This window comes from Labrus mixtus, chromosome 3, assembly GCF_963584025.1.
Source record: "Labrus mixtus chromosome 3, fLabMix1.1, whole genome shotgun sequence".
NCBI classification, from domain to species: Eukaryota; Metazoa; Chordata; class Actinopteri; order Labriformes; family Labridae; genus Labrus; species Labrus mixtus.
The window spans coordinates 15,705,582-15,731,620 of NC_083614.1; the positions used below are offsets into that span (position 1 = coordinate 15,705,582).

The 26,039-nt window shown below is 41.7% G+C and overlaps 1 protein-coding gene across 2 annotated transcripts in view; it reads left to right on the forward strand.

The window, feature by feature from the left end:
- LOC132960900 (zinc finger protein GLIS1) overlaps window positions 1-26,039 on the forward strand; it is a 75,146-nt gene that overhangs the window by 21,354 nt on the left and 27,753 nt on the right. For both annotated transcript variants that reach the window (XM_061033270.1, XM_061033271.1), the window contains exons 3-4: window positions 9,273-9,465; window positions 10,741-12,265. In XM_061033270.1, the coding sequence (XP_060889253.1) occupies window positions 9,273-9,465; window positions 10,741-12,265 (1,718 nt within the window). The remainder of the gene's footprint in view (window positions 1-9,272; window positions 9,466-10,740; window positions 12,266-26,039) is intronic.

Consider the following 26,039-nt stretch of genomic DNA (forward strand, 5'->3'; position numbering starts at 1 on the left):
TGTGTGTGTGTGTGTGTGTGTGTATGTGTGTGTGTGTGTGTGTGTGTGTGTGTGTGTGTGTGTGTGTGTGTGTGTGTGTGTGTGTGTGCGTGCGTGCGTGCGTGCGTGTGTGTGTGTGCGTGCGTGCGTGCGTGTGTGTGTGTGTGTGTGTGTGTGCGTGTGTGTGTGTGTGTGTGTGTGTGTGTGTGTGTGTGTGTGTGTGTGTGTGTGTGTGTGTGCGTGTTTGGGTGTGTGAGAGAAAGAGAGACAAAGGTGTGTGTGTTGTGTGGAGTCACATAATCTCAATATTGCCTCATGTGTTTAGGTGCTTTACAGCCTTCGTTTTAATCCATGTGGTGGAGGGGTTGGTGTTTGGGACTCGGCGGGCACCGAGCCCGGCACTGGGATTGGGTGGTTGGGGAATGTTGGTGGGGTTATTGGGGATGGGAGGGTCGTTGGCTGCCAACTATTTGTTTGTATTCATGACAGCGGTTAGCACTGCTCCAGTTGAAGAGCCTGGTATTGTGAGGACGCCTGTTTCCCACAGCATGTGCCCTCTTCTTTTACAGGCAGCTTATCATTAACCAACTGCTGCGTTCACCAACACGACCAAAGACTTTGTAGCCATTTAGTACAGACAACCAGACGTAAACAGAGAGACGTTTAATTTGACCACAGGGTTTCTAGCTCTTTGTCAGTTGTTGATATAATTTATTTCATTATATTACTCTTTTGGAGCTGAGGCAAGATATTGCTGTCGAGGCTTACAGCTGGATGCCTCTGGAGCCACACGAGTCCCTCATCTTCACTTCATCAGACTTAAGTTTATTGTGTGACCACACTGACCATGAGAACATAGACAGGAACATGAATACCTGCTTGAGAGCAGCTAAAATCCGCAAGTACAAATTGATCTTTATCCCTATGAAAGTTCTCATGTCTGCTGGTACTGGTAATCCTGTTACAAAAACACTGACATTTCTGTGCTCCGACAGTAATTGAATAAAGTTTTTCTTCTTCCCTTCGCTCTGCACCTGCTCTAAGAGGAGCAGGAGCTTTCTCCGTAGACAATGTTATTTTTCATTTACTTGTGCCCTCAGGTTTTTCAATCATATATCCATTGCAAAACAAACAAATAAGTTCCGGGACTACGCCGCAGACACAAATATAGACATGAGTTATGAGATTCTGAGAAGCCGGGCAGGATTCAGACCTTAATACACAACATCTGCCGCCAACAAGACCCAAAACCAGAGCATAAGCATCCCTCTGCGAAGTCCTGCGGCCTTCGGTCACACACTTGTATCTGTTGACCCATCATGTGTTGAAGGGGGGGAGGTGGCAGCAGGTGGGGGCAAACGGGAATAAAATGATCATTATTAAGTGTTTAAGTGCTTATTGTTATGATTTATGGAGCCAAAGTGGGGCCAGTTGAGGTGTCAAATCACATTTCCAGAGGCATCTGTCTTGCGGTTTTGGAAGCTTGTTGTAACCTGGGTTCAGATGTTTGCATCACACTCCTGACACCCCTCACCCCCCCCAGCACACACACACACACACACACACACACACACACACACACACTGAGACTTTAAGTACAGTACACCTCTGATGGCTCTCCTTTCCTCTCCCTAAACCATCCATCCATCTGCACTGCACATCTGCTTTTCATTGAGGCCTGCATGTCTCCGAAGACTTGAACGCATTAAACGCTGGCACAAACACAGTCTTGCTCTGGCACTTAACACGCCGCTTAGTGACTTAAAAGGGAGAGGCAAGAATTATAGAAAATGAAGTGTCACCAAAATAAAAAATCGCCCTAGATTACCACCAATTACACTTAATAATGCTGTCCAGACCATCTGCTGATCAGATGGAAGAGTAGAATTGTCTGTGGATGCCAGAGAGGGCGAGAAGGAGAGAGTTTCATCAAGTGAGACAGCAACATAGACTTCAAACTCCGTGATGATGTAGTTTGATCTTTTCTATACTGCAAAGACCGGAATGCTTTGTATGATAACACGTTTATAACTGTGTATCTTGGGTTAATCGCTTTGTTGTTTCAGGGGGGTTAACTTCTGCTAGATTGGAGACATGTGTCTGCCCTGCTTTATTAGTCATTTATTAGTCACTGAGGTCAGGGGAGAGTTTTTAGCCAAGGCACAACACTGCTGAACTTGAACATGACTCTGATCATCGGCCCGGAGGCAGCCTGAATAGGTGTACAATTACAGCGCACCCTAACTGGCCATGATCCCCATTGTGAAATACATCCAGTATGTGAAGCGTGTTCAACAATCAATGTAATCACGGTCACAGTGACCGCAGCCGTCCACCAAAGAGTGAGTCGTGCCCTAATTATCAGAAATATCGAGTCTGCGTTCTTTCAGTCCTCCTGTCTTTTGTCTTGTTTTTTCAGCCTCCATGGTCACAGTGGCTGCATTAAACAGCAGGGGAAGGATTAGAAAGTGCCGTACACTCAGGACGCTGATGCATCAGAGTTTTACAGCATTGCGCACCATATTCCCAAAAGATTTTCACAAGAAGGGGGCATGACAAATGGATGACATCAGAGTGCATTGTGGGTGATTGGTACCTTATTTCTCTCCATAACCTCAGCCAAAAAAATAATCACACAGGTCCCAGAACAAGAGCTCAAATATCCATGTTCATCCCTTTATAATTACACTCTTGGAGGAAGCATTAACTTTTGTATTCACGCGAAGTGGAGCATAAAACAGGCAAACTGCTCCTTTAATTTGACTTCTCCTCTAATATGTCTCAGTGAGCTCCTCAGTTTACAGCCATGCTGCCGTGACGCTCACTGAAAGGAACGGGCGACTTTAATTATACAGGAGGAAGAGGAGTGATAGATACCATGTGATGACATTTATTGAACGGATGACACCACTTTAGCTGTAACACAGTATTATTAGATACCATGTTATCAACAGCAGGAATTGTTTTTTTCCCCAACAGTCCTTGTTCATAAAGGGATTTTTTTTAAGGGTGGTGTTTGTAAGGGGCGTATAACAATAGAGTCCTTATTTTGCCTGCGTTTTAACTCAGCAATGCTGACATCAGTGGCTCTCTGTGAGGATGAGCCAGCACATCTGTACATGGTCTCTGTGCTGAGAACAACATTTGCCCCTGGTGCTTTGGCACTGTTTTGCCTCTTTTCTTTCTCTGTCTCTGTCTCTGTCTCTGTCTCTGCGTACCTGATCTCACGCCCAAACGGCGTCACTCCTAATTGGGCCTGAGTGCTTGCAACTGTTTATATCAGAGTAACATCCCACCCTGCTTGTTCTAAGGTGCTCACTGAAACTGGAAACAGTGCCAAATAAGGTAAACGTGACTGTAAATGTAAGGAATATATTTGAGAAGTACTGTACATATTTATCTATCCAGACTACGGCCTATGAGCTGCTCGTAACCATGAGCCGAAACGCTGCAGCCTGATATCGTCCAGTGAGACCCTGCGAGTGACTCCTTAATCTCGACTGGCCACAAAGAGTGACTGAGGCTTTGGGCCATGCAGCTTTGGAACTCCCTGCCTGGAGATTTAAGGCTGGCAAACTCTGTGTCCTCTTTTCAGTCTCTTCTAAAAACTAAATTTAATGGTCTTTCCTTTTCTTAACCATTCGTTTGTTTCTCTCTTTACTGATACATTAGCTTTTTATTGACTAAATTAAATTATAAATTAAATTATAAATTAAATTATACACTTTTATTCATCTTTTTAATTGACTTTAACAATATTGCCTTGGGAAGGGAAAAAGGGACATTTTAAACTAAAAAAGACATTTTTACATTTATTTTTACTCGATAGCAGTCACATTACTATTCTTGTCTCTGTGTTACTGCATGAAGCTTGCTTTACTTAGGAAATCACATTTAGTTGCACGTGAACAGAAGCTTTATACAAAACATATATAGGAACCCATTCATAAAAACATTGCTACATCCTTCCTTTCATTTTGGTTTTTAGAAATCAACATATTACACAAGACATATTTTTCTGCAAAACTAGTTTTCCCCGTTACATACGACAGTAAAAAAAAAATCAGATAAAGAGTCAAAGGAACTTTCAGAATGTTGAACAAGCAACTTCTTTGCTCAGAGGATCACACATAAACGTTTTGCAATTAAAAGTAGAATTGTCCTTCTCTCTCTCTCTCTCTCTCTCTCTCTCTCTATTTCACATTTTCTCCCTCTTTTATTCAAACACTGTCACACTCTTTCTCTCTTTCTTTTCTGCTGTTGCTGCTGTTAAATGTCTTACATTTCACCTGAGTCTCTGTTGCTCTCTCAGGCCTCCACCTCCTCAGACTAAGCTCTAACACACAATGAAATGTTCAACGTCGAATTACCATGGCACATTCAATATAAACTGAATTTACTGTTGGATCTGATCCAAGCCGCCATATGTTAAGGAGCCCGTTTCCCCGAGCAGAGCATGACTGATTTTGTTAATGTAGCAAAGCTCTAAATCACCGGAGCGCAAACTTTCTGCAACAGGGGGATCAAGACTTTTAACACTCTTTTAACACTCCGGCTGTAATGTTCTGGAGACACTCAGAAGGCGTCTCTATGCTTTTGCAACGTGATGTAGCACTCATCACAAGTGTTTGACAAAGGAGCCCAGGCAAGCAGGTCTTTTTCCTTTCAGCCTGTTCTGGAAGTTTGATCTTCTTTTACCTGAAGTGATTTAAAGCCATATAGAAATGTATGGAGCTATTATTCTATTTGAATATGTGTAAATAGATCCACAAATGCGTACACAGATCCACAAATGTGTAAAAAGATCCACAAATGCATGAACTAATCTGCAAATATGTAGACCAATTTCAAAATATTTACTTATTTATTAATGGCAGTGAACTTTTTCAGCTGTAAATCCTGAAAATACACACAAATGATCGCTTCCAACTGAGGCGGGCCTCTCCATTGGCTGTCATTTTATACGTGACTTTTGCAACACTCCTGCCGTGCAAGATCCACAAATGCGTACACATATCTGCAAATGTGTGTCTGACGATCTGTGAACACATTATTGGGGTTTGTTGACCTGATCTCAGGCTCACAGGCTAGGCTGCCAGTCTGCGGTAGCACCCAGTGAGTTCAAGACGGACATTACTGAGCTGGATAGCTGTCGTGGGTGCAGTTTTACTGAGGAGGCAACGATGGAGGGTCCATTATGTAGTTTGTGTTTTTGAAATTTTGTCTCCTGTAGTGCGGGCAAAGCGGTATGCAGCCTGGCAGCCTAGCCGCCTGGCAGCCTAGCATATTCAAATAGTTTTGCCACAATAATAGCTCCATAGAAATGGTTTCAGTAACAAAGTTGTACTGTGTTTCTTCAATCAAGGTGACACTTCTGACACAATTTACACTCAAATATAATTTAAAAACGTACTTCTTGGCAAGTGAATCAAATGCTTGCAGGAGGAGTTAAATCCATTACTTTGTATTCAAGGATAAACATAATAAGGTGTTTAACACTTCCAAATACGGGGGGAGTGATTTTCGGAAATCTTGATAATATAAAAAAATAATTCATCAGTAATTAATTTAGTCAAAAATAGTTTGCTTTTCCCCCCTGTTTCTGGCTTGTATTAAAGCTGACTAAAAACAATTGTATTTGATATTTCTATGCTTACAATGGATCGAACAACCAGCACATGAATGGAGTCTGTGACAAATAGTGACAAACCCACAGCTCGTTATCACCGGACTGACTCTAGCTTTCCCCCAGCTCAACAGTGTAAAACTTGAGTTTAAAGGCCACAACTTCCCTGTTTAGTTTTACTCTCATCCCTCAGTGTTGAGCTCACAGCTTGTTTCTGCAGCCTCCAATTAGCAAAGAAATAAGTTTTTGCAGGTTTGAGTAAAAGTATTTTGATATTAGTTATTAACTTACTATTAACTATTAATATCTTAGTATCAGTAATAGAACCCGACCGATTTATGGGCCAGCCGATAAGAGCATCCAGTGACTATCGGTGTCAGCTAATTTTATTGCAGATATGCGCCAATATTACTAGATATAGTCAGCAGTCAAATAGCATTTCATTTTAGTTTCATTGTATTACACTCGCAGTTCTCTTTCACCACTAGTAGAGTGTGCTGTCTGGATTACAACAAGCATTATCGCTCTGCAGAGTGTCAAGTTGTGATGCAGGTACATGCGCAGTTACTTCCCAGTTGAGTGACCATCTTGTCTTCAATATAGATCTTTTCAACAAGTGTTTGATAAATGCATCTTAGGGATCAACACAATAAATGTGTGTATATCTTCATTGGTCTATCTCAGCTTAGACAGATATCGGCCGATATATCAGCATCAGAATGTTTTTTCTCCCCAATATCGATATTTGTATTGGCCCCAAAAATCCCATATCGGTGGGGCCCTAATCAGTAATAATACCAGGTAAGGTGTTCATTATGCTACCTGGATTATCAGTATATCAATTCAGTATTTGTGTAATGTGTGTAAATTTTTTTCTACAAACCCTTTTGCATATCTACAGAGGAAACGTATATACTGTAAACAAAAAGCATCTGTGCAATTTCTCTTCAATGAAATAGTTTCAAACATGCAAAATGTGTTTTTAATCTGGAACAATTTGATCATGCAATAAATAAACAGGAATATGAATCTGACCAGATATTTGCCAGGGTTTATTTATTTACATTTGTCTGATTCATTTTGGACAACCCTACCAAACAAATAATGACATTCTCTCTAGGTGCTCTGACAACCAAACTCTGGCACTGAGTGCTGTTTCCGTCGACTGTAATTGTATGTATTGTCTGTTTTTACTATCAGTCTGTTTAAAATCATCTTCTAATTATGTTTTTAATTGATCGTCATTCTTCTATGTCTTACTTATTTTCATGGTGGATTTTTCCTGGCAAATATTCTGTATTGTAGAAAAATAGCATTCGTGATGTCTCATCATTTGTGTTACATTTATTGGGCGTCTGTTGTTTGTTTGTGTTTTATGTACTGGTGACGATCATACATGTGACAGAGAGCATGTGCATCCAGTCAAGGCCTCATTGACCCCCCACCAGTCCGTCCAGTGTTTTATGATGACATTATTTTTATTTGATTGTTTGCATTGTTGTGTGCATGCCTAAGGACAGACCAGGCCTAATTAAGCGATCACTGATGATGTTAGTCATCTACAGACTGAGTCATGTCACTTCTGGCCATCCTGATTGAATTACTCCTGACTTGAGGCAGGGAAACTCTTGGCGGCACATCGGCGAGCCTTGAAACCTTCACACAGAAAACACACTTGTATTCCCTCAGCCAACAGGCAGTGAAAAATAAAGTAAAACAACATTTTTTTTAGTAAACAGAGTGATTTGTATTGCTTGAAAACAGACCAGAGCTGAGAAACATCTTGCCCTCTGTTAACGGCTTTGAGTGAAACCAGTGTTATTCCTTTGGTCCCCTGGCGATACTGGACTGTTTGCGTTGCTCGCTGTGCCTTTTCTCTGTGTCTTTGTGTTTTCGCTGTGACCCGTGGATAGACAAATGCAAAGGGGACTAATGATACATCAGCTGTAGGAGGGATATGTCGAAAGATGTTACTTAAACTGTTGATAACATGGCTCACAAAGTTTCCGTGTTTTCTCTTGTCTTTTTTTTTTGTCCATGTAACCTTTTTCCCATATTCCCAAAGTTTTGCTCACTCCGTTGACTCTCTCTCTCTCCATCTGTTACTCGTGTTGTAATATCCATTTGACTTTGTTACCTACTTCATCTGCCCACTAAATCTTTGTGGAGCTGAATATTCCTCCAATATAGTGTTCTAATCATTTTCATTTGCGTCCACTTCCTTTTTTATACTTTTTACATACAGGGTGTTTAGGGGACTTTTTTCACAATACTTCATGGTGTGTGATAACATTGTCAATAACATCATTAGGAGAAAATTGAGTTTGAGAAATTGAGTTAGGAGAGTTGGAACAGGGGACATGTGGCCGCCAACACATGAATGTGTGGGGATATCGACTTTCCCTTCACAATGATTTCCTCATACAGCGAGGCCCTCTCTTTGTCCACTTTCATCTCCACTTCTCTTGTTTTGTGATGTTTCGTTGATATTCATAAAGCGTCTGTTTTATAGCTTCATATTCAGGTTTGAATGAGGAACATGATGATTAAATTAAATAAGTACTGTGTGATTAAGGCGAGCAATACAATTAATAACAAACAGAAGAGGCACATTAAAGCAAGAAAGCATTCTTTTAGGGAAAATTCAATATAAAAGATTTGAAATGCTGAATACATGATAGCAGTGAAATAAAGTAAAAGATAAACACAATATATTAAAGACTACTTTAAACCAATATGTTTTCATAGTAATATGTTTACAATAGAGAGAGCCTTTGGCCTTGGAATAAAACATAATCTACTTGATAAAACATTACATGACATTTCTTCATGGAAATTAAAAAATATATTTATGAAATATAATTTTTCTGCACGAGACTTTCATCACAGTGACACTGTTTCATTTGGTCTTTATTGGACAATACCTGAGAAGCTTTTTGAATAAAAGATAAATCATCTTTAAAATATCATTAGACTTAACTGTTTCAGATAACAGTACAGCCACTTTAATACCCCACCCACACCCCCACCCATTACAACCACCACCCAAAAAAATAAATGTATGTTTTAATTAATTAATTAATTAATTAATTAATTAATTAATTAATTAAAACGAAATGTAATCAATAATTTTCTCAAAAGCATTTATTGCAACCCTCTTTATCAACTGTTGGTAATGGTCATGGAAAGTATGTACTTACAATTCCTAACTGAAACAAAAGTGACACTTTTATTGGCTGGATCTTCCGTACACATTCATTTGGGGGAGTTTATTTTTCTAAAGACGATGCATCTCCATTTGGAAGACAATTCCTCAATTACTCCAGCAATAATATTTGGAAATAAATCTCTCCGGCATTATTCTCACTGTCACTAGCTGGGCTCTGCCAAAGAGCTCTGCATATATCACCAGACGCAAGCCAACAATTATTCCTCAGGAGATAATTAATAAACTAATAGGATTTCAACATGTCACTGATGGCACTGAGCCCACCATAAACTGATCATTCTTCCAGAGCAGTAGATCACTGGGTCCAGTTGGCTCAGCATCTTTTTGATTAGAGTTACTTTTGGTCATTGCTCTGCTCTAACAATACGGTAATATAGTCACATACCAATAATTCAAACTCTTGAATGATTAATCTCCTGTTATTTTTTTTTTTTTTAGTTAACGGTGCCTACTGCTCAGAGAAGGATGCAGACGCCGAGCTGGGTGACGCCGACGGCTCCCTGATGCGATGTGGGCAGAGCATGCCACTGCTGGTGGGGGGTCATTTAGGGGGGCTTTACACCCAGAGCCTCCACTGTGGCAGACCTGAACCTGACCTCCTTCTGCAGGACGGTCCTCACCAACACACCAGGTAAACTGTCATTGTCATGTCGCTGTAAAATGATTTTGTTCCTGTTCCAGTGTTGAATTCTTCCTGTGGGTATAGTATTACTAACAATATGCAGGTACAATGTGTTTCTCATTATCTTTGCTTTTGTGAAGCAAATGCACACATATGTAGCTGGAAAGCTTTACAGTGTCTCATGAAAAAACGAGAAGGGGTCCAAAGTATAACATTTATGTTACACTAATGCGATTCTTCTGTTGTGCAACTTTGACTACTGTAAGTCAAAAGAATCCCCAGGAAAGCTTTCTTTTATGTGTTATGGGGTTTATCCTCCTTCTTTTCCCTCCTCCTTTCTCTCTATCTTCAACCTTCTGGACAGACATTCAACCCTCTCATATGGTCTTTCAATATTTTTGCTGCAGCCAAACAGGAAATGGCGCTCGACAAAACAAAGCGAAGGGGATGTGAAACCTTTATTAACAACAACAACAGCGACAAAGTCCGCCCGTGGCTCTCTAAAATCCAAGCTAGCGTTAGCTCTGCTGTTCCCCCCAATGTGCTCGGGTGGGGGGGGAAGGACAAAGATGATGCCTTCATGAGACAGCCCGCAGAAAAGCGAGCTCTTCTCACATCACTCAGGGGCTTTGGACAAAATCCATAATGAGCCAACTGACAGGAATGATTATGTAGGAGATCACAGCAACGCATGGAGAAATCTGACCTGGGTTCCCCATTCAGCAGGGCAAAGATTCCCACCATAATACACAGTATTGTAAAAAGTGACCCTTCATAGGCTGCAATTATGTCACCAAAAACAGGTGACTCCCTATTTATCCCCAATGTAGGGTTTGGTTTAACCCCTTTGTGTCATCAAAGCCTGTCAGATGGACACACTAGCCAGTGGCCTCTCAGTCTCAGCAGCCTACCCCCCCCTCCTTATTCTTAGCCATAAATGCCCATTCATGTCCCCTCACTACCACAGGATCCTGTTTCATTTATTCATGAAAACACTTTGAATCATTGGCGTTGGTGTGCAACATCACATTATACCTGCATCCATAACTTGGCCTCCACAATTATTTGTTTATACCCTGAAAAAGCGAGGTCAGTAATACTCATTTACGATGACTTGACTTTTCATAATACTCAGAGAAAGATTGAAGGAGAACGGTTAGCAGGAGGTGTAGCTCTGCTGAGGCTAAGAGCTTGCTGGTGGGAAGGATCAACCAGCCACAATCTGTCATCAGCCTGCAAGCTAATAGCGCTCATATTCCCGTCTGTGTCCTTTTCTCCTTACAGATCCTCCCCTGCCTTCCAGAGGACCCTGCCGGGGGCCTCACCTAGCCTGGGCTGCGGCAATGCCAATGGGGCTCACTCCTCTCTGCACTACCCGATCAAACAGGAGAACCCAATGGGCTATAAGATCTCCAACACCGGGTCCAGGGTCCAAGCCACCCTTCACGCTGGGTTTCAGAACTGTAGGGCGGGCCAAGTTTTGGGCGTGACAAGGGACCAGGTAGTTGGAGCACCACAAGTTAGCAACAGTAATGGCGTGTGCACAGTCAGTGGTGCAAGTAGTGCTGTATCAGGGGACGCAGTGCAGCCCTTTAATAATGAAAATGGCTCCTCCCCGCTGGCTTTGTCCCCAACTGGCTCCCGTCATTCAGCGCGGCTGCTCAGTGCTAGCAGTCAGAAGAGACGCTGCCTGTCCCTGGCCTCACAGTCCAACGGGGCTGCAACGGGTTCGCAATCAAATTCTGGCACTGTTTCTGAAGAGATCAATATCACCGCCATCATCTGCTCCTCCTCCCAGATGTCAATGGTTGCCTGCGTCAACGGGGTCCGCACTAACCTCTCGCCAACCCACGCCAGCAGTGCCGGCTTTTCCTCCTCTTCCTCCTCCTCCTCTTCGACATCCCCACTTTCCAACTCCTGCTCACGAGAAGCCCCCCAGAGGCCCCCACCACACGGCAAACCCCAACAGGCCTTAGTACAAGAGAGCTGTCGGCTGTCCTCACCTGTCACCTGCTTACACTCACTCTCCTCCTCCTCCACTTCGTCCTCCTCGTCGGTGTCGTCAGCCGAGCCGGAGCAGGGTCAGGGGCTTTGTGAGGAACAGGGCTCCATGCTACAGGGGCGGGGGACTGGAGGAACAGCTGGGGGGGTTGTTGGAGGAGGAGGTGGGGGGCAGGACCAGTTAGGGCTGCTGATGAGTCGGGCCCTGATGTCTGGGATGCTGCATTCAGGGCCAGAATCTGGTGCTCTTCTGGATGGAGGCCAAAGATCCGGGGCTGCGATGAAGCAGGAGCCCCTGGATGATTTTTCTCCCAGTGAAGACGAGCTCTTTCAGCACCACTATCATCATCACCAACCCCTGAGTGGCCGCAGTGGGCACCTTCGTCACCCTCACCAACCCTCTCGCCCTGCTATGCCTCCTCCCTACCACTTGCACCAATATGTGGGGCCCAGTCCTGGGGGGCTGATGCACCCCCAGAGCCAGCAAACAGCACCAGCCTCTACTTTGGGACTCAAACCAACCACCGGATGCCCCCCTGGCTCTCACTCAGCCCAAGGGCGGGATGAACTTGGAGGAGGAGCATTGGCTGATAGGCAAGTGTGTCGCTGGATTGACTGCAGTGCTGCGTACGAGCAGCAGGAGGAGCTGGTGAGGCACATTGAGAAGGTCCACATTGACCAGCGCAAAGGTGAGGACTTCACCTGTTTCTGGGCCGGCTGCATTCGCCGTTACAAGCCCTTCAACGCCCGCTACAAGCTGCTTATTCACATGAGAGTCCACTCTGGAGAGAAACCTAACAAGTGTATGGTAAGTCATCAGACTCCTGTAACATTATGGAACAAACACCTACACAGACAACAGGTTAATAGTGTTCACAATGCATACATCCAGTAGTGTTATAAATCCCCTCAAAGAAGGCTGTCTTGTTCAGACTTATTTTTGCTTCTTATTGAAAGGATTAAGTTCCATTTCTTCCGTGGTTTGATATGAGTTTAGTTTGTCCAATAATTGCATCCATCTGTTATTTTTTAAATTTAAACTAAAGCACATATTGTTCAGATTAATGCAGTCCCCCAAGATGACTTTTCCTCATGAAAAAAACCTCGGCTTGCTTCACTTCTGATTACTTCTCAACACAAACTCCTATTTTGTTTCAGTTAGGAAACTGTTATGATTGTTAGTTCTGTATTTTTTAAGTGGAAATGTAAAAAAAAAAGAAAAAGATATATTTATTATGTTCCCTGAAGATGTGGCAAGATCAGCATTTCCCTGTCAGTACAGATAGATTTGTGGTTGTTTATTTTACAGGTAAGTTTCCAATTCCACAAGTCAACACACTAATCAATGTCAAGCTGTCACTCCCCCGCGTCTGTTAGTGCATGGAAAAAGCCCTCCAACTCTAAGAGGGATTTAGTCCAAATACACAATTAGTCCACAATTTGTGTAGGGCGAAGCTATGTTTATTTTCACAAGCACTCTGTTTTTTTGAGAAGGGATTCAGATGATGAAAAGCCAACACATATGGTTAACAAAACCAAACAATGCCTACATTCGATCCTTTTCAACGGAGGCTTTAAATGTTTGGCTGTCCCACAAGTATTAAGTGCTTCATATTCAAGCCAAACACGGGGAGAACTGCAGTAGTCTGAAGAAGCTGATCCACACAGGGATCGTCAGTAATATGCGCTCGTCTTGCTCAATTCACGGCTTCACCTAAAGCCCCTGTCAGAAGTAGTCCTCTTCAAGTTCAGGAACCCATCCAAGTCCTAATTATCAAAACACTGAGTCTGCAATATTGCCCCAGCACCTGTTTTATCTCAAGGCCTATTTTTTTTTTACTCTGAAAAGAAAATAATACCAGGTCTTGTTTGTTTTTCTAAATAACAGTGGCTTGTAGAATTCGCTGAGATGAGGGTCTGTTAATAGAAAGTTGTTTTTAAAGGCAGTTTTCTGTGGAGTTGGATTAGAAATTCAAGTTTATTCTGACTGATTCTGGTACTTGTAAGTGAGCTCAAAGACTAAAAAACTCAACTGTTGCTGCTGCTTTGCGTAACTTTCTGTTTCTGTGGCTTTTAACAACGTGAAAGTTTGGAAATAATTATCTGAATTTCAAATTCCCTAACTGTTAATTCTGCTTCAGGAGTGTGTTTTATTTAGTCTTTTTGAATCGTCTCTTTCTTGTTAAGAAGTTCTTCTTGTTGCTCTTCGACGCTCTCTCTGCCGAGGTCTGAAGTCACATTTGGGAGACGCGCGGCAAACAGTAAATGTTTGAATGTGTATGCAGTGTAGGTGTATGCATGAATATGTCACTGTGAGGTGTGTGCGTGTGTGTTTATGTGTGTTGTTTGAGATGTTTACCATATGTGAGCACTGGAACAATTCAGCCCAGTGTGGACGAGCTGCTGGACTCTGTCTGCGGACATGAGTCACTGAGAAACTACAGCTACACAACCTAACCTCCTCATCACCTTGATTCCAAGCACACACACGTGAACACGCTTATTCACATCCATGTTAAAACGACACATTGTTCTCATTGACTTTCACAATAGGAAATATTGATTCTGTGTACCGTACGTAACACTCCTGCTTTTCCAACAGAACATAAACAGAAAAGTGAAATGTTTCCAATCTTGAATCAACAAATGTAATCAGCAGGGATTGAATGTGTGTTGATGTGGGACTCTAGCAGATAAACTTGGAGAGCCAGAGAAAATAAACACACTCTCTGTGAGTATTTGTAGCTGTGTTTGTGTTTTTCCTATAATCTATAGCGATTTAAGGAAGTACTTTGTTGGAAACCCAAAGTCTCTGTGTGCGTTGTATAAAGGAGAACATTTTTCATGTTTTTAAGTCTGTCAAGCCTTAGTTCTATTTTGTCTGAGCTTGTGTGCTTTTTGGCACAGATTCCTTCTGTGTTCAGGGCAATAGACAAAGGCATTCAAGAATCTGAACAATTTGTATAGAGGAGGCAGATGAGACATTCTGTTTTTTGGACCAGAAAACGGAGCAAATCGTTTTATTATCTTTCGGCAGATTCAAGCGGGCGCTCATGAAACGGGGGCCTCCTCACATCCAAACATAACACTTCTCTCTCCTCTCTCCCTCTCCTCCTCTCTCTACATACAGTAGAAACTGTATCTCGTTCTCTTCACACAGCTGCACAGCATTAGCTTCACGCTGCGTCTTGGCAGGAAAAAGTCATTATCACAACACACTAGTCGTACCCCCGAACCCCTGCATGGGCTTGTCACAGTCTGTACCTGGATAATATTTGAAGAAATTTCGCATTTGAAAACATTTCAGTTCCTTCCATATGTAGATGGCTAAGTTTGTGGCTCTTAAAAAAGTTTAGTTACCTTTGGGTTTGGTTCCCTCTCCCCGCCAATTAAAGGCGGCCCTGGGCTGTTGTGTAGGGCAGGCGAACACTGAAGGGCATGGGCCAAGAGGAAACAACATAATCTCCCTGCAATATCCTGTTGTGTTTCATGCCTAATTCACTTGTTGTTTTAGTTTATTACATTTTTTTTTCCTGTGTCTGCATAAATATTAAAAATATATCCAGCAGAAGTAGCCCTGACATGGTCCCAGACTTTGATATTGTTCTGCGTTGTCAGAGGCCGACCTGGTGGATTTGAAGCGTCTGAAAACAGGACTGTGAGCTATGAGGGTCAGAAAAGATCCTATAACTGCAGGCACTGTGTGTGCAGAGGACACAACAGTTACATGGAGTGGAGTGACTTGAGGCAGGAGTGCAGCTCTGTCTGCTTTATATGGTTTTATTGGCATAGCTTTATTGGTTTTGTCCTCTACTATTGAAAACAAAAGCAAATCCTATGTTGTTCTGGAATAGAGGGTTGTGGTCAAAGGCATGAAACATGATTCAGTTGTTTGGGAGTGCTGGAAGCCGCAGTCTGCGCTCTGCAACCCAGTCACAAAACGTATTGTTGGAAGTAGATTGAAGGTGTTGGAGGAAGATGCTTAAAGGGATCAAATCCAACACACGTGCACACACACAGACAATCATTAAAACATGCACACACACTCAGACTCACTGACCCACTCAGGAAAACCACTTGTTGAAGGAAAGTTGGATGTTGAGGCCCGCTGGGTGAAAGAAAAGTGTAGATCATGGAATGTTTTTCCCCCCACTTGTGTGAGACCTGCAAACATACATTTAGATCTACCTCACTGATTTTTGGAGAAGAGAGGCAAAATCCCTCGGTTGCAGATGTTAAGAAGAAGATTGCTGGCGGTTGCCAAGATGGCGCCTGTTTCCAGGGGTAAAAGGAGTCTTTTGTGAGCAATCAGCTCGGACACAGGAGATGAAACAGGGAGTGCCATTAGCTAATTAAAACTGAGGTTCAGCACATGACCAGACTTTCTCTCTGAATGCTGCCTGAAACTGGAGTCGTCTGGGCACAGGGTGCGGGCGGCGAGTGACGTTGATATTAATGTGTTTGTACCCGTTTGAGCCTCTAACACTCAGGCCTGTCTGGACAATTTAAAGGCCAGAATCCTCCGAATCCAGCTCCTGAACCACCGGGGCCAGAAAAACAGCGGTACCTGATGTATGTCTTGTTTTCTTTTAACAGATGCTACAGAGCAGTGAGAGCACTTAGAAGGAGATGCTAGGTCGTAAAGATGTTGGCTTTTCATGTACTGAGAAATGGAAATGAAAGATAAATCTTAAAAAAAAAAAAAAAATCAGCATGCTGTTTCATCATGCAGACATTCAGACCGACCTGAGTAACTAGTATCAGGATGCGTACACACTTATTCACTTTGTTGCACTAGGAAAGGAGAGGTCTGTGCAGGGTCAGTAGTCGAGAAAGAGTATTGATTTAACTTGGCAGGAGTAACTGTGTGCTTCAGAATCAGAGCTCAGAGAGCCTGTTAAGTCAGGACAAATGCACAGACCTTATCAGGCCTGGATAAAAACCTGGGGAAAACAATTTACAGCAACTTTATTTGAAGGTCCTGTACCTCTGCTATTCTAAATGTTGTCAGTCGTTCCCCAGCCAAATGAGTTCATCAGGTAGTTAGGTAATACCTTTTTAAAAGCCCATAATCCTCTGCCTATCTTTAAATTCTGTTGTTTCCCTTGGCAGTCCGGCCGTCATGCTAATAGTAACACAACACTGTCCACATGTGATGTCGGTATGATGAAACTGCTGGCTGAGGGCTCTCTGGGACTGAATGAATGCTTTGAATAAATGGATCCTGCTTGTTTGAGTGGACCAGGCCAACTTCTTGTCAGCCCCGAAAAAAACGGTTTTCCAGTCAAATCTTTTGCTGCAATGTAGTCCAATAGTGTCCAAAATCACCCCCACCTCCCTCACTCTGCCACTATCTATCATGGAATGTAAATGTAGGATGGCTTTGATGCACTCAACACTTACTAGAACTAAATACACACAAAACCAGGACAAAGTCAGTCTGTTTGTCTTTTAGAAATTCCAAGATTCTTGTCAATATTAAGTTTTAATATGACATCTTTTATAATAAAAAAATCTACAGAGATTTGATATTTCAAAAATACAGTTAATTAACTTAATATTCAACAAACCATATCATTCATATTTCAACCAAGATAAACTTTACTTAAACACTAACTTTCTCCAACTTTCTAAAGTAAAATCCTGATAACTAAAGAAATTATAAATACTAAATTCTGGTATGATCTATTACATGTCTTGTTCACAAAATATATAGACTATTTTAGCTATAGGTAATATTTATTTATTTATCGATGTTGGATCCTGTTTAATACTTAACTAAAAGGAAAATGTGGAAAAAAAGTTCAAAGAAAAACCTGAAAGGTTTTTACAGATTAAAAATGTAATTGATGAATTTATTGTAAACACTATGAATCATATTTTCAAACATTATACTTTTAAACATACACTGAATGTAAGGGGCGCAAAAATGTTCCTGTTTTTTATTTTATTTCATAGATTCATAACCTTGTCCACACTTTAAGTCAGGCCTACTTTAGTGTATGATGACAACATGAAGTGCATCAAATAAAAACAAAAGAGTGCATATTAACTTTAATTCACAGATTTTATGCCTATCTGCTGTTCTTCATGTTTTACACAATACCTGTGTTTGCATTTGAAAGTATGGCTATTATACTCAGGCCTCAATCCAATAGGTAAATGGGTTAGCAAATTAGCTTCAAGTATATTAAATTTAGCTAAAACAAGCCACCAAACATTTATTCACGTATGCTCAACCATGTTTGGAAGCAGAAGAAACGCAAATTAGATATCTGCATTTTTTTCTCTGCTCCTCTCGCTTCTGAAGAAAACAGCTCACAATTACTATTGGTATAAAATGCACAACAAGAGCAGTGGAACAAAGTCTTGAAAATACTATACGTACATATGATAGGCTGCTGGACTCGAGCTTCAAAGGTCAAACCGCTACAGCTTCCTTTCTTTCAACCTCATCACCAGGTATCAAAGCGTGCAGGATTTACTACATGTGATAGAGTCTAATTGCATTTGTCTGGAATGCGATATTTTGAGTTTCCCAATTTCCTCGACATTTTATCACGCTCCAGCATCAGAAACCTGAAGACCCAGGGCTGCGGCTGGTTATGCATTGCACAGAGATTGTGTCATAATTGTGTCCCATCCAAAAAACGTAATCAGTTTAACCTCTCTACTGAGCCAGATCAGTTTACTAATACATCGGGTGGATGAAGCGTGAGTGTGTTTTCAGGGTCTTCATCTTGTTTCAGGGCTGCAAACCTGATTCTTGCAACACCGGGAGAGTGAATTGATGGAATCTGCTTTTGAAGTCGTGGACATTTTCTAGACTCTCTTGAAGACTCTTAAAAATGTCCTCCTGGTTGTTAGAGCTCAACAGTTGTATTTTGCTGTGCTCTGTTATGGATCATGTGTATTGAGGAGGCGTATATAACTTCTTCGTTTGTGGCTTTTTACAGGACAAGCACATAACTGCTCCTTTCTCATCTGAGGCTGCGTCCTCTCCCACTCCTCACATTCACACCCTGGCCTCGTTTAGAGCCCGGGCATAACTTGTGCCACAGCAACTGCTCTGCAAACATACAAACCAAACAGTTTTGTTTGTTGTGTATGTGCTGTGTTTGTGCGTTGGACAAAGGTAGAGCTCTAAGAGATGTTTGTCTTTTGTATTTTGCTGACTCGTCAGGGTGGCAGAGGGCACTGCATACAACCAAGTCAACATTTACCACCAACTGCCTTCACAGCACCAACCACAAAGCAAACAAGAAGGACATTTATACACACTGGGACCACTTCTGCCTCAGGGCCACACCGCAGCCCCAGGACGACAGTATCCCTCCACCCAGGCAGACCCACACAGCAGACATGGCTAGACCTGCAGCTAATATATATGAGAAACTGAGTAGCTACCGTGCAAAACAAACACTAAGAGAAGTATGGATAAATTATGTAGCGAAAGACATGTTTACATTTAGGGTGTCAAGTTTAAATTATGCACTGCGGTGTTCTGTGGTTACTGTGCCGGCTTTAATTTGTATGTTTAAGAAACAGAGTGAAGGTTGGAAGAAACGGAGCCAGACAGGCGATTCAGCTACACTGATGTCATCCTGAAAAAAAAAAAACCTACTGTTTTTTTGCCCAGAATTCATCACAAGACATTATGCATGACAAGTGATTTGGTATGCACTGAATGCAGAGCATTTTTGAAGCGTTAGCAAAGCTGTTGCGCACACAACTTCAGTGTTTGTTTCAATTGGTTGAGGTTTCCAAGCCGAGATGTTTGTGTGTTTATACTGTCAGGATGTTCAGTGTGTGTTTTTAAATACCCACCAGAGAGTTAGAGGGTGAAGAGAGATCCAAAAAAGAAAGATCCAAGTAGAATATTGAGGCTTGGGTTGTGGTATTGAATCTATCAAAACAGTGAGCCTTTTCTGAGACCACATCTAATGTAATGATTGATAAGAAGAGAGAGAGAGAGGGTGGAACTGATGGAGGGAGAGAGAGAGAGAGAGAGAACCAAAAATCGTATGCACTGGGACATATAAGGACACAATACACAATGATTCAATGTGTTAGTACTCTATTTTATGATTGTGTGACTCTGATATTTCAGCTGGGATTTACCTCTCCCCCGTAGAGTTTTACACCCCAATGATCTCTAACTGTCTCCAGAAAGAAGCAGCTCTCACTTTCTGTTCACTTTTATAAACATCTGTTTCACATTCTCTCTGTTCAGGTTTAGATTAGTTTAACATCGATGTTAAAGGGTTTATGCAGGATTTAGAACCAGATTGGTTTAGTTATTTGGGCAGAAATACAGTGGACGCAAGAAGCCTTTAAGTCAGAGCATATCCCTTTGTTTTTCCTCTGTTCTTCAGCTTCTCATAACGTAGATCTTTCGTACTGCAGCTGCTACTTGGATGGAACTGAATCTTTTTTCTTGGAGCAAAACAAAAAAAAATACATCAGAACCATTAATGTGCCAATTTAATATTGAAGGGCATCAGGCCAAAAAATGAAGGAACGGTTGTGCATGATTTAAAGTAAAGCCAGGAAGTACAAACTGAATTCAAGGCTAATGGTGTTACTGTAATGTGCCTGCAACCAAACTGGCAAATTGTTTGAGGGTGGTGAGTACCAGGCTCGAAATCATTTTAGAGCTACGTAAAACGCTGTCTATTTAGAAACTGAAGGAAATATTCCATAAATATGAAAACATTCAATTAAAAATATCAGTGAATAATGGAACTTGGCATTTTGCTGTTGGTGAGTCAATAGCTGCTCAGGAAAGGAGAGTGGATTTGTTCTGAAATAAATGTGTTTTCCTAAAGGACAGTGGCTACAGACACACTGGTGAGGACTGGATTACTGAATATGAATGGAGAACTCTAAACTGGAATGTGGTGAATTGATTTATTGAAATGTGAATAAATGGTGATGTGCTGGCTGAGAACGCCTGAGCCGTTATTGGACGTGACACACTGAATGTCTCTCGCGGTCTGATATATTGCAACCAGCCGTATCCACAGAACTGGAAACTGGACTCTGAAACCCGCAGAGAGTAGAAGAGAACACAACCTTGGCATGCCAAGGAGTGAACAAGTCTAGGGGCACCATGGCATTTCGGTTGCACCACATTTCTCGGGCAGCTGCTTTTTTTTACCCAGAAGTCTTTGTGGTCAGGTTTCATAAACGCACAGTTTTCCCCTCTGCCCTGCTTGAGTCCTTGGGTTGGTGTTGATCATAATGCCACGTTGACCTATTGTTTAATTTCGCTGGCATGTTTTCTGTCTGGACTCTACATTGCTTCTGGCATAAAGGTATTTGGCTTGGCTTCTGGCTGTGCTTCTGCAGTGTTTATTTGTTGTCAGGTCAGAGTTATAGAGTCGCCCAGTGTATGCTACAGTATGTGTGAGCCTTTAGACAGCTGTGTCAACCATTGCCTTATGTGGGCATTGAATGGTTGGTCTTTATTCCTTTGCCTTCCTTGTCTCTAGAACACTCTGCCTACGACCGCAGTGTTCATAACATCAAGTTGTCATGCACAAATTAAAAGAAAGTAGGAAAGATTCAAAAATCACATCCGCCCTATGACCTGAAATCACAAATTATTGCATTGAAATGAAAATAAAATGGTGTCGCGTTAGAACATGAGCATGAAATAATCTCTGACTGCAGGAAAAATCTCTCCAGAAAAACAACATTTTGATACTGTTTGAAACCCGCTACTGGAATGACGCTGTATTTCAACAGTGGATATTTTGTCTTTCTAAAGCATGAATAGTAAATCTCAGGACTTTTTGTCAGAATCAAGGGCATATTTCCAGACTTGTGTTTATGCGGAAAGATGCCAATTTCTCCATTACCACCATCCTCTATAGGCCCAAAATGAAATACAACCACAAGTCATTTTGTATTTTGTGCAATCGAGTAACAGATTTTATTTCTGTTTACTCAATTCTTATCCAAGGAAATGACAATAGAAGTAAAAAAAAAAAAAGAAAAGCTGTTGGTTAAAGTAGAAGAGCTCAGATTTTTTTCCTTTCTTGGGACTGAGAACTGATGGCCAGAATAGTACAGCGTCTGAGGAAGGAAACAATAATGGATGATAATGATGTTCCAATAAAAATACTTCAAACCACCAGTCAATCCTCAAATTGGATATTGTAATATTCGTTTATGATCAAACAAAAGGTCAGGATCCATAAAATATAACGTCTTGTCATAACTGTCGGAGCTGAATTGGTGTCTATCATCCACCATTAGCACTGGTATCTTTCTTATAGTCCTTTGTTATGCTGCAGCGAGAGGAGCTCATTGGCAGAAGGGTATAAAAGAGAGAAGACAGAGAAGAGAGAGAGTGAGAATGGAGGCAGGTGTGAGTGAAAGGTGCTGGACAGATTGAAGCTGGGGTGTCAGAGGATGCATACGCTCATGAGCCTGTCAAACTGGATCCCACATTCACTGCCAGTAACATCAGTCTCGGCGCCGGCTCGGAACACAGATCATGTTTAGGATTTTCATTGCGTAACCGTCAGTCCGCTTTTTTCATGGAGGGTTCGTATTTCTTGAATGAGTTTATAATTAATGGCTTGATGGTTACTAATGGCTGTGGCACTGGGAGCTCTGTATTGCACTCTAATTAGCCATTATAAACCGTTAGGATTGATTGTGAGAATAAACACTCTGTCACTCTGTCACTGCTCTTTTAGAAGCCTTTCACTAAATTAGAGCTCACAGGATCATTTGTCTCTTTGCGAAAGTGAACTCCCTAAATTCCTCTCATACCAAACGTCTATTTATCCAGTATTCAACTGCACAATAAATATTTACCAATCAGTACCGTCTTAACTCAAGCGTTGATTACTTGCTATTTACAATAAGCCCCCTTCAGATGAGAAACACTTTAATTGTGACGCAGATTTGCCCGATGGACTTAAGTACTCGCCTTCCTCACACGTGACAGCAGTTTTCAAGCCCCCTTCCTAACATTCCCATAACTCTCTTTAATTTAAATACAATATCATCAGAATCACATAGTACATACAACAGCAAAATGTTGAGTTGAGAAGGGTAAAAAATGTGTTATTCTTCCTATAATAATGTAACGGTAGTGAATTTGTCATAATTTATCATTGTCTGGGCTCAAGGAAATAATATGACTTGAATAAGTCAAAGAGATGTTTTTAAGTTGTGTAATCTTTTTTAACACACTAGCAAAAATGAAGTTGTTTTTAATGTTTTTTCCCCACATAGGCAAGGTTCAAGAGAAACGAAACCTTGTTTTTTCTTTGTTGTGTCTATGTATTAAGTTCAAGACAACTTCTCACAATATAAAAACAAAAAGCTAAACAAAAAGCCTGTTTTCCAAATTGCATTATACATTCATGCATATAAAGAAGGATCATTTTAATGAAAGAGTAAACCTCAATTGTTTATGCTTGGCTGCACTGTAATGTATAGCAATGGCAGCAGGGTTCTTTACGTCAAGCCTTAATATACAGTAGGTGAAAACGATGCTTACATCTGTAATAAGGTAATAATGTAGCTGAAGAACCCTCAAAATATGCTATGGCACTTTACTTGCAAAGAATGGCCCAAATAGAGAAAACCACCTTAGTTCTGTCGAGTTTAAATACAGCCATACTGGAAATTGATGTAAGGCGACCTACAGCGTGCACAGACATATCTATGACGCCAGTGTTGTGATCACAATACGAGTCTGTTTGAAAGCTGTACAGCTGAACCATGTTTATATTGAAAAATACGTCTATGTAAAAATGATTTCTTCACACCCTGAGCCCTTGCCCAGAAGGAAAATTTAATATACTGTGGCAACAGAGGAATCAAGCTGGAAGTCGGTTTATTCTCTGCTAACGCTACATGATAACATACAAGACATATCCTATTCCCTGTCAGCCCACCTCATCTATTTGAGAATGTGACCCTGTTTTCCTTTTCCCCTCAACCTGGTGAACCGGTAAACCCCAGGCTGCCCGGTTTAAGAGGAAATCACATCTTAGCTTTCTAATCTGATGCAGGGCCGCAGAGCTGGTCAACGTCTGAAAGAAGGCCTCTGAATCACAGCAGGTTAAGTGCTTCCATGAAGCCTCGCTATTTTGTTGTTCAGCCAGGCTCACCCTGTGCCAGGCCTCCACTGCAGGAGCAGGGGTTCAGATCCATCACAACACTTCCTCCTCAATCTCCAGCAAACGGTCTGCAGGAGGAACCCAACAGCTGGACCGGCTCATTATGTGAGCAGCCTCATTAAGTCATCATAGGAATGCTTCCTGTTGTGCCATCCACATAGTTATTAATCTGGCCCCCAAACTATTCAGGCATGAGTGCAAAATGGCTGTTAAGAACAATTTCTTTAGTCATTTACATGACTACTTCCTCCCACCAATTTATCGGCTGAGCTCTTGCTCTGCTCGCTTGTTCATTCCCATCTGGACAACACTCCCTCGCTTTTAGTCATTTGCTGTGTGTACTCATAAGTCACCAATCATAAATCAAAGCTTTCTAATACTTCAGCAAAGAATAGAAGTTTATAAAAAGGTGATCCAGTGAAAAACAAAGCCAATATGTGTAAATTTATGACTCTGTATTTCTGGATTTGTTTTTTAAACATCCCTCTTGGATTCTAATTAAAGCCCTATTTGTAAAAGATGAGGCTGGCTGCTAAAAGGGTCCTGCTTCACAGTGGAAATGATATATGTAAACTATGTAATGGGAATGTTTTAGCCAACCTGTGTTTAATTTTGTATCCTGACCAAGTGCATGTGAAACCTGCCTCTCCTTAGCTGTCTCGTTGAATCATATGGATATAATTTCATCCATTTACGTTTTTCTGCTCTTTGCTGTGGTTGCCACAGGGCATTTGGAAGCAGGCAGATTAAATGCACATGTTCCTCCCATCCGCAGCCGGGGCACTCTGCTCCGCAGCCTCCCCTCCGAACAGATCCTGAAGTGTTGGTGGTTTTCCTCGTTGGTCAGAGCAGAGAAAGACACCTTGTGATAAACCAAATAATTCCCCTCAAACTCCCTTTTTCATACTCATAAACTTATACAGACTGCTTGTGAGCATTGGCACTTTGTAACATGTTTTATTTGGCAGCGCTTTCTTTTGCCACCAAAACTCTTAGCCCTTCATCACGTCTGTAAGGCTCGGCTGTACAGAAGCCTGGATGTGTTTGGTAAAAGTACTTACAGCAGAGAAACCTGTGGAGGCTGTTTGTCCCTGCGAACCTTTTCCTCTTATGGGGGGCCCTCTCTGAACATGAGTAATCGTGAATTTCATGCTTATAAGCAATCGAACGTTTGACTCCCATTTCCTTGTTATTAGTCAGAGGCCTGATCCTCAATTACTGCCTACGGCCAGAAAATGATTGCTGAAGGAGAATACCCTGCTTGGATAGAACCCATAGACTGTATAAAACATAGATGTAGAGGTGGTGGTTGCCTAGTGGTTATTTTGCAGGTCCCATTGGCAGAGGCTGTAGCAGAATCTGAGCAGTGGCTCCCTTACAGCATGTCATTACCCACACTCTCTCCCTGATTTCCAACACTATCCACTGTCCTGTCTCTACAATAAAAGCCCAAAAATAAACCTTAAAAAAATATAGATGTAGTCTCAGTGACATCACCCAGTGGTTTCTGAAGAGGCTTTATGAAGCCCAACAATGGTGGTTGCACTTTAAAAAAAAAAACTTACTCCAACTAACTTCCAGCTTATCAAGAAGTAGGAAAAGAGGAGGAGTCAAGGTATGAATGGATATCCTGGTTGATGAAACAAACCTATCTAGCTCATCACCTAGCTAGCATATCCCAAGCGATGCAAAAACATGAACAAACACAATAGTTTAAAATCAACAGTTTCCCTAAAGTGAGACCTAGCCTTCTGTCGTACAGCTCCAACGTGCCCACCTGTCAGTCAAATCAGCATTGACCCTTATTATGCTTAATTATTCATAACTCTTAGCCTCAGTATGATAAGAACAGATGAGTTGTAAAGCATTCAACCCTCATACACTTTGTGCCAAAAAGACATGAGCTAAAGGGACAAAAAAAAAAAAAAAATTCTACCGCGCTGTTAACATGCTTGTTTATAAAAGGTATGGGCTATAATAGGGATTCTCTTTTTCTTCTTCTTTTTTGCCAGCCTCTAGTGGACACCTGTGGTAATTTAGTTTTTTTTGCATTTCTGCATAGAATTGTATCTACACCAGATGTTGCAGCTTTGCAGAAGCACTAGAAAAGCTTAACCATTAGGAAAGAAGATATTTGATCATATTCTTGGTGGTTAAAAACCCCTGTAGGTGATCTCAAATCTGTATTTCTCTTCTTATGCAGTTTTTTCAAGCTTTTTATCAGGTGTCTGTCCTGTCAGCAGCCATTTTTTCACCCAACAACACTCTATAACGGCAGGTTTGTTTCCATCTTTCTCAACTCCTGCAGGTTGCTAATGAGCCGCTGCATGTGAGGAGCGCCATACACTGCTGCCTTTTAGCCCCAACACTGTTTGGCCTTTTCCCTGCCAGTCAGGAGTCATTTCCCATGAAGGCCTCAGACTCACTCCACCACTC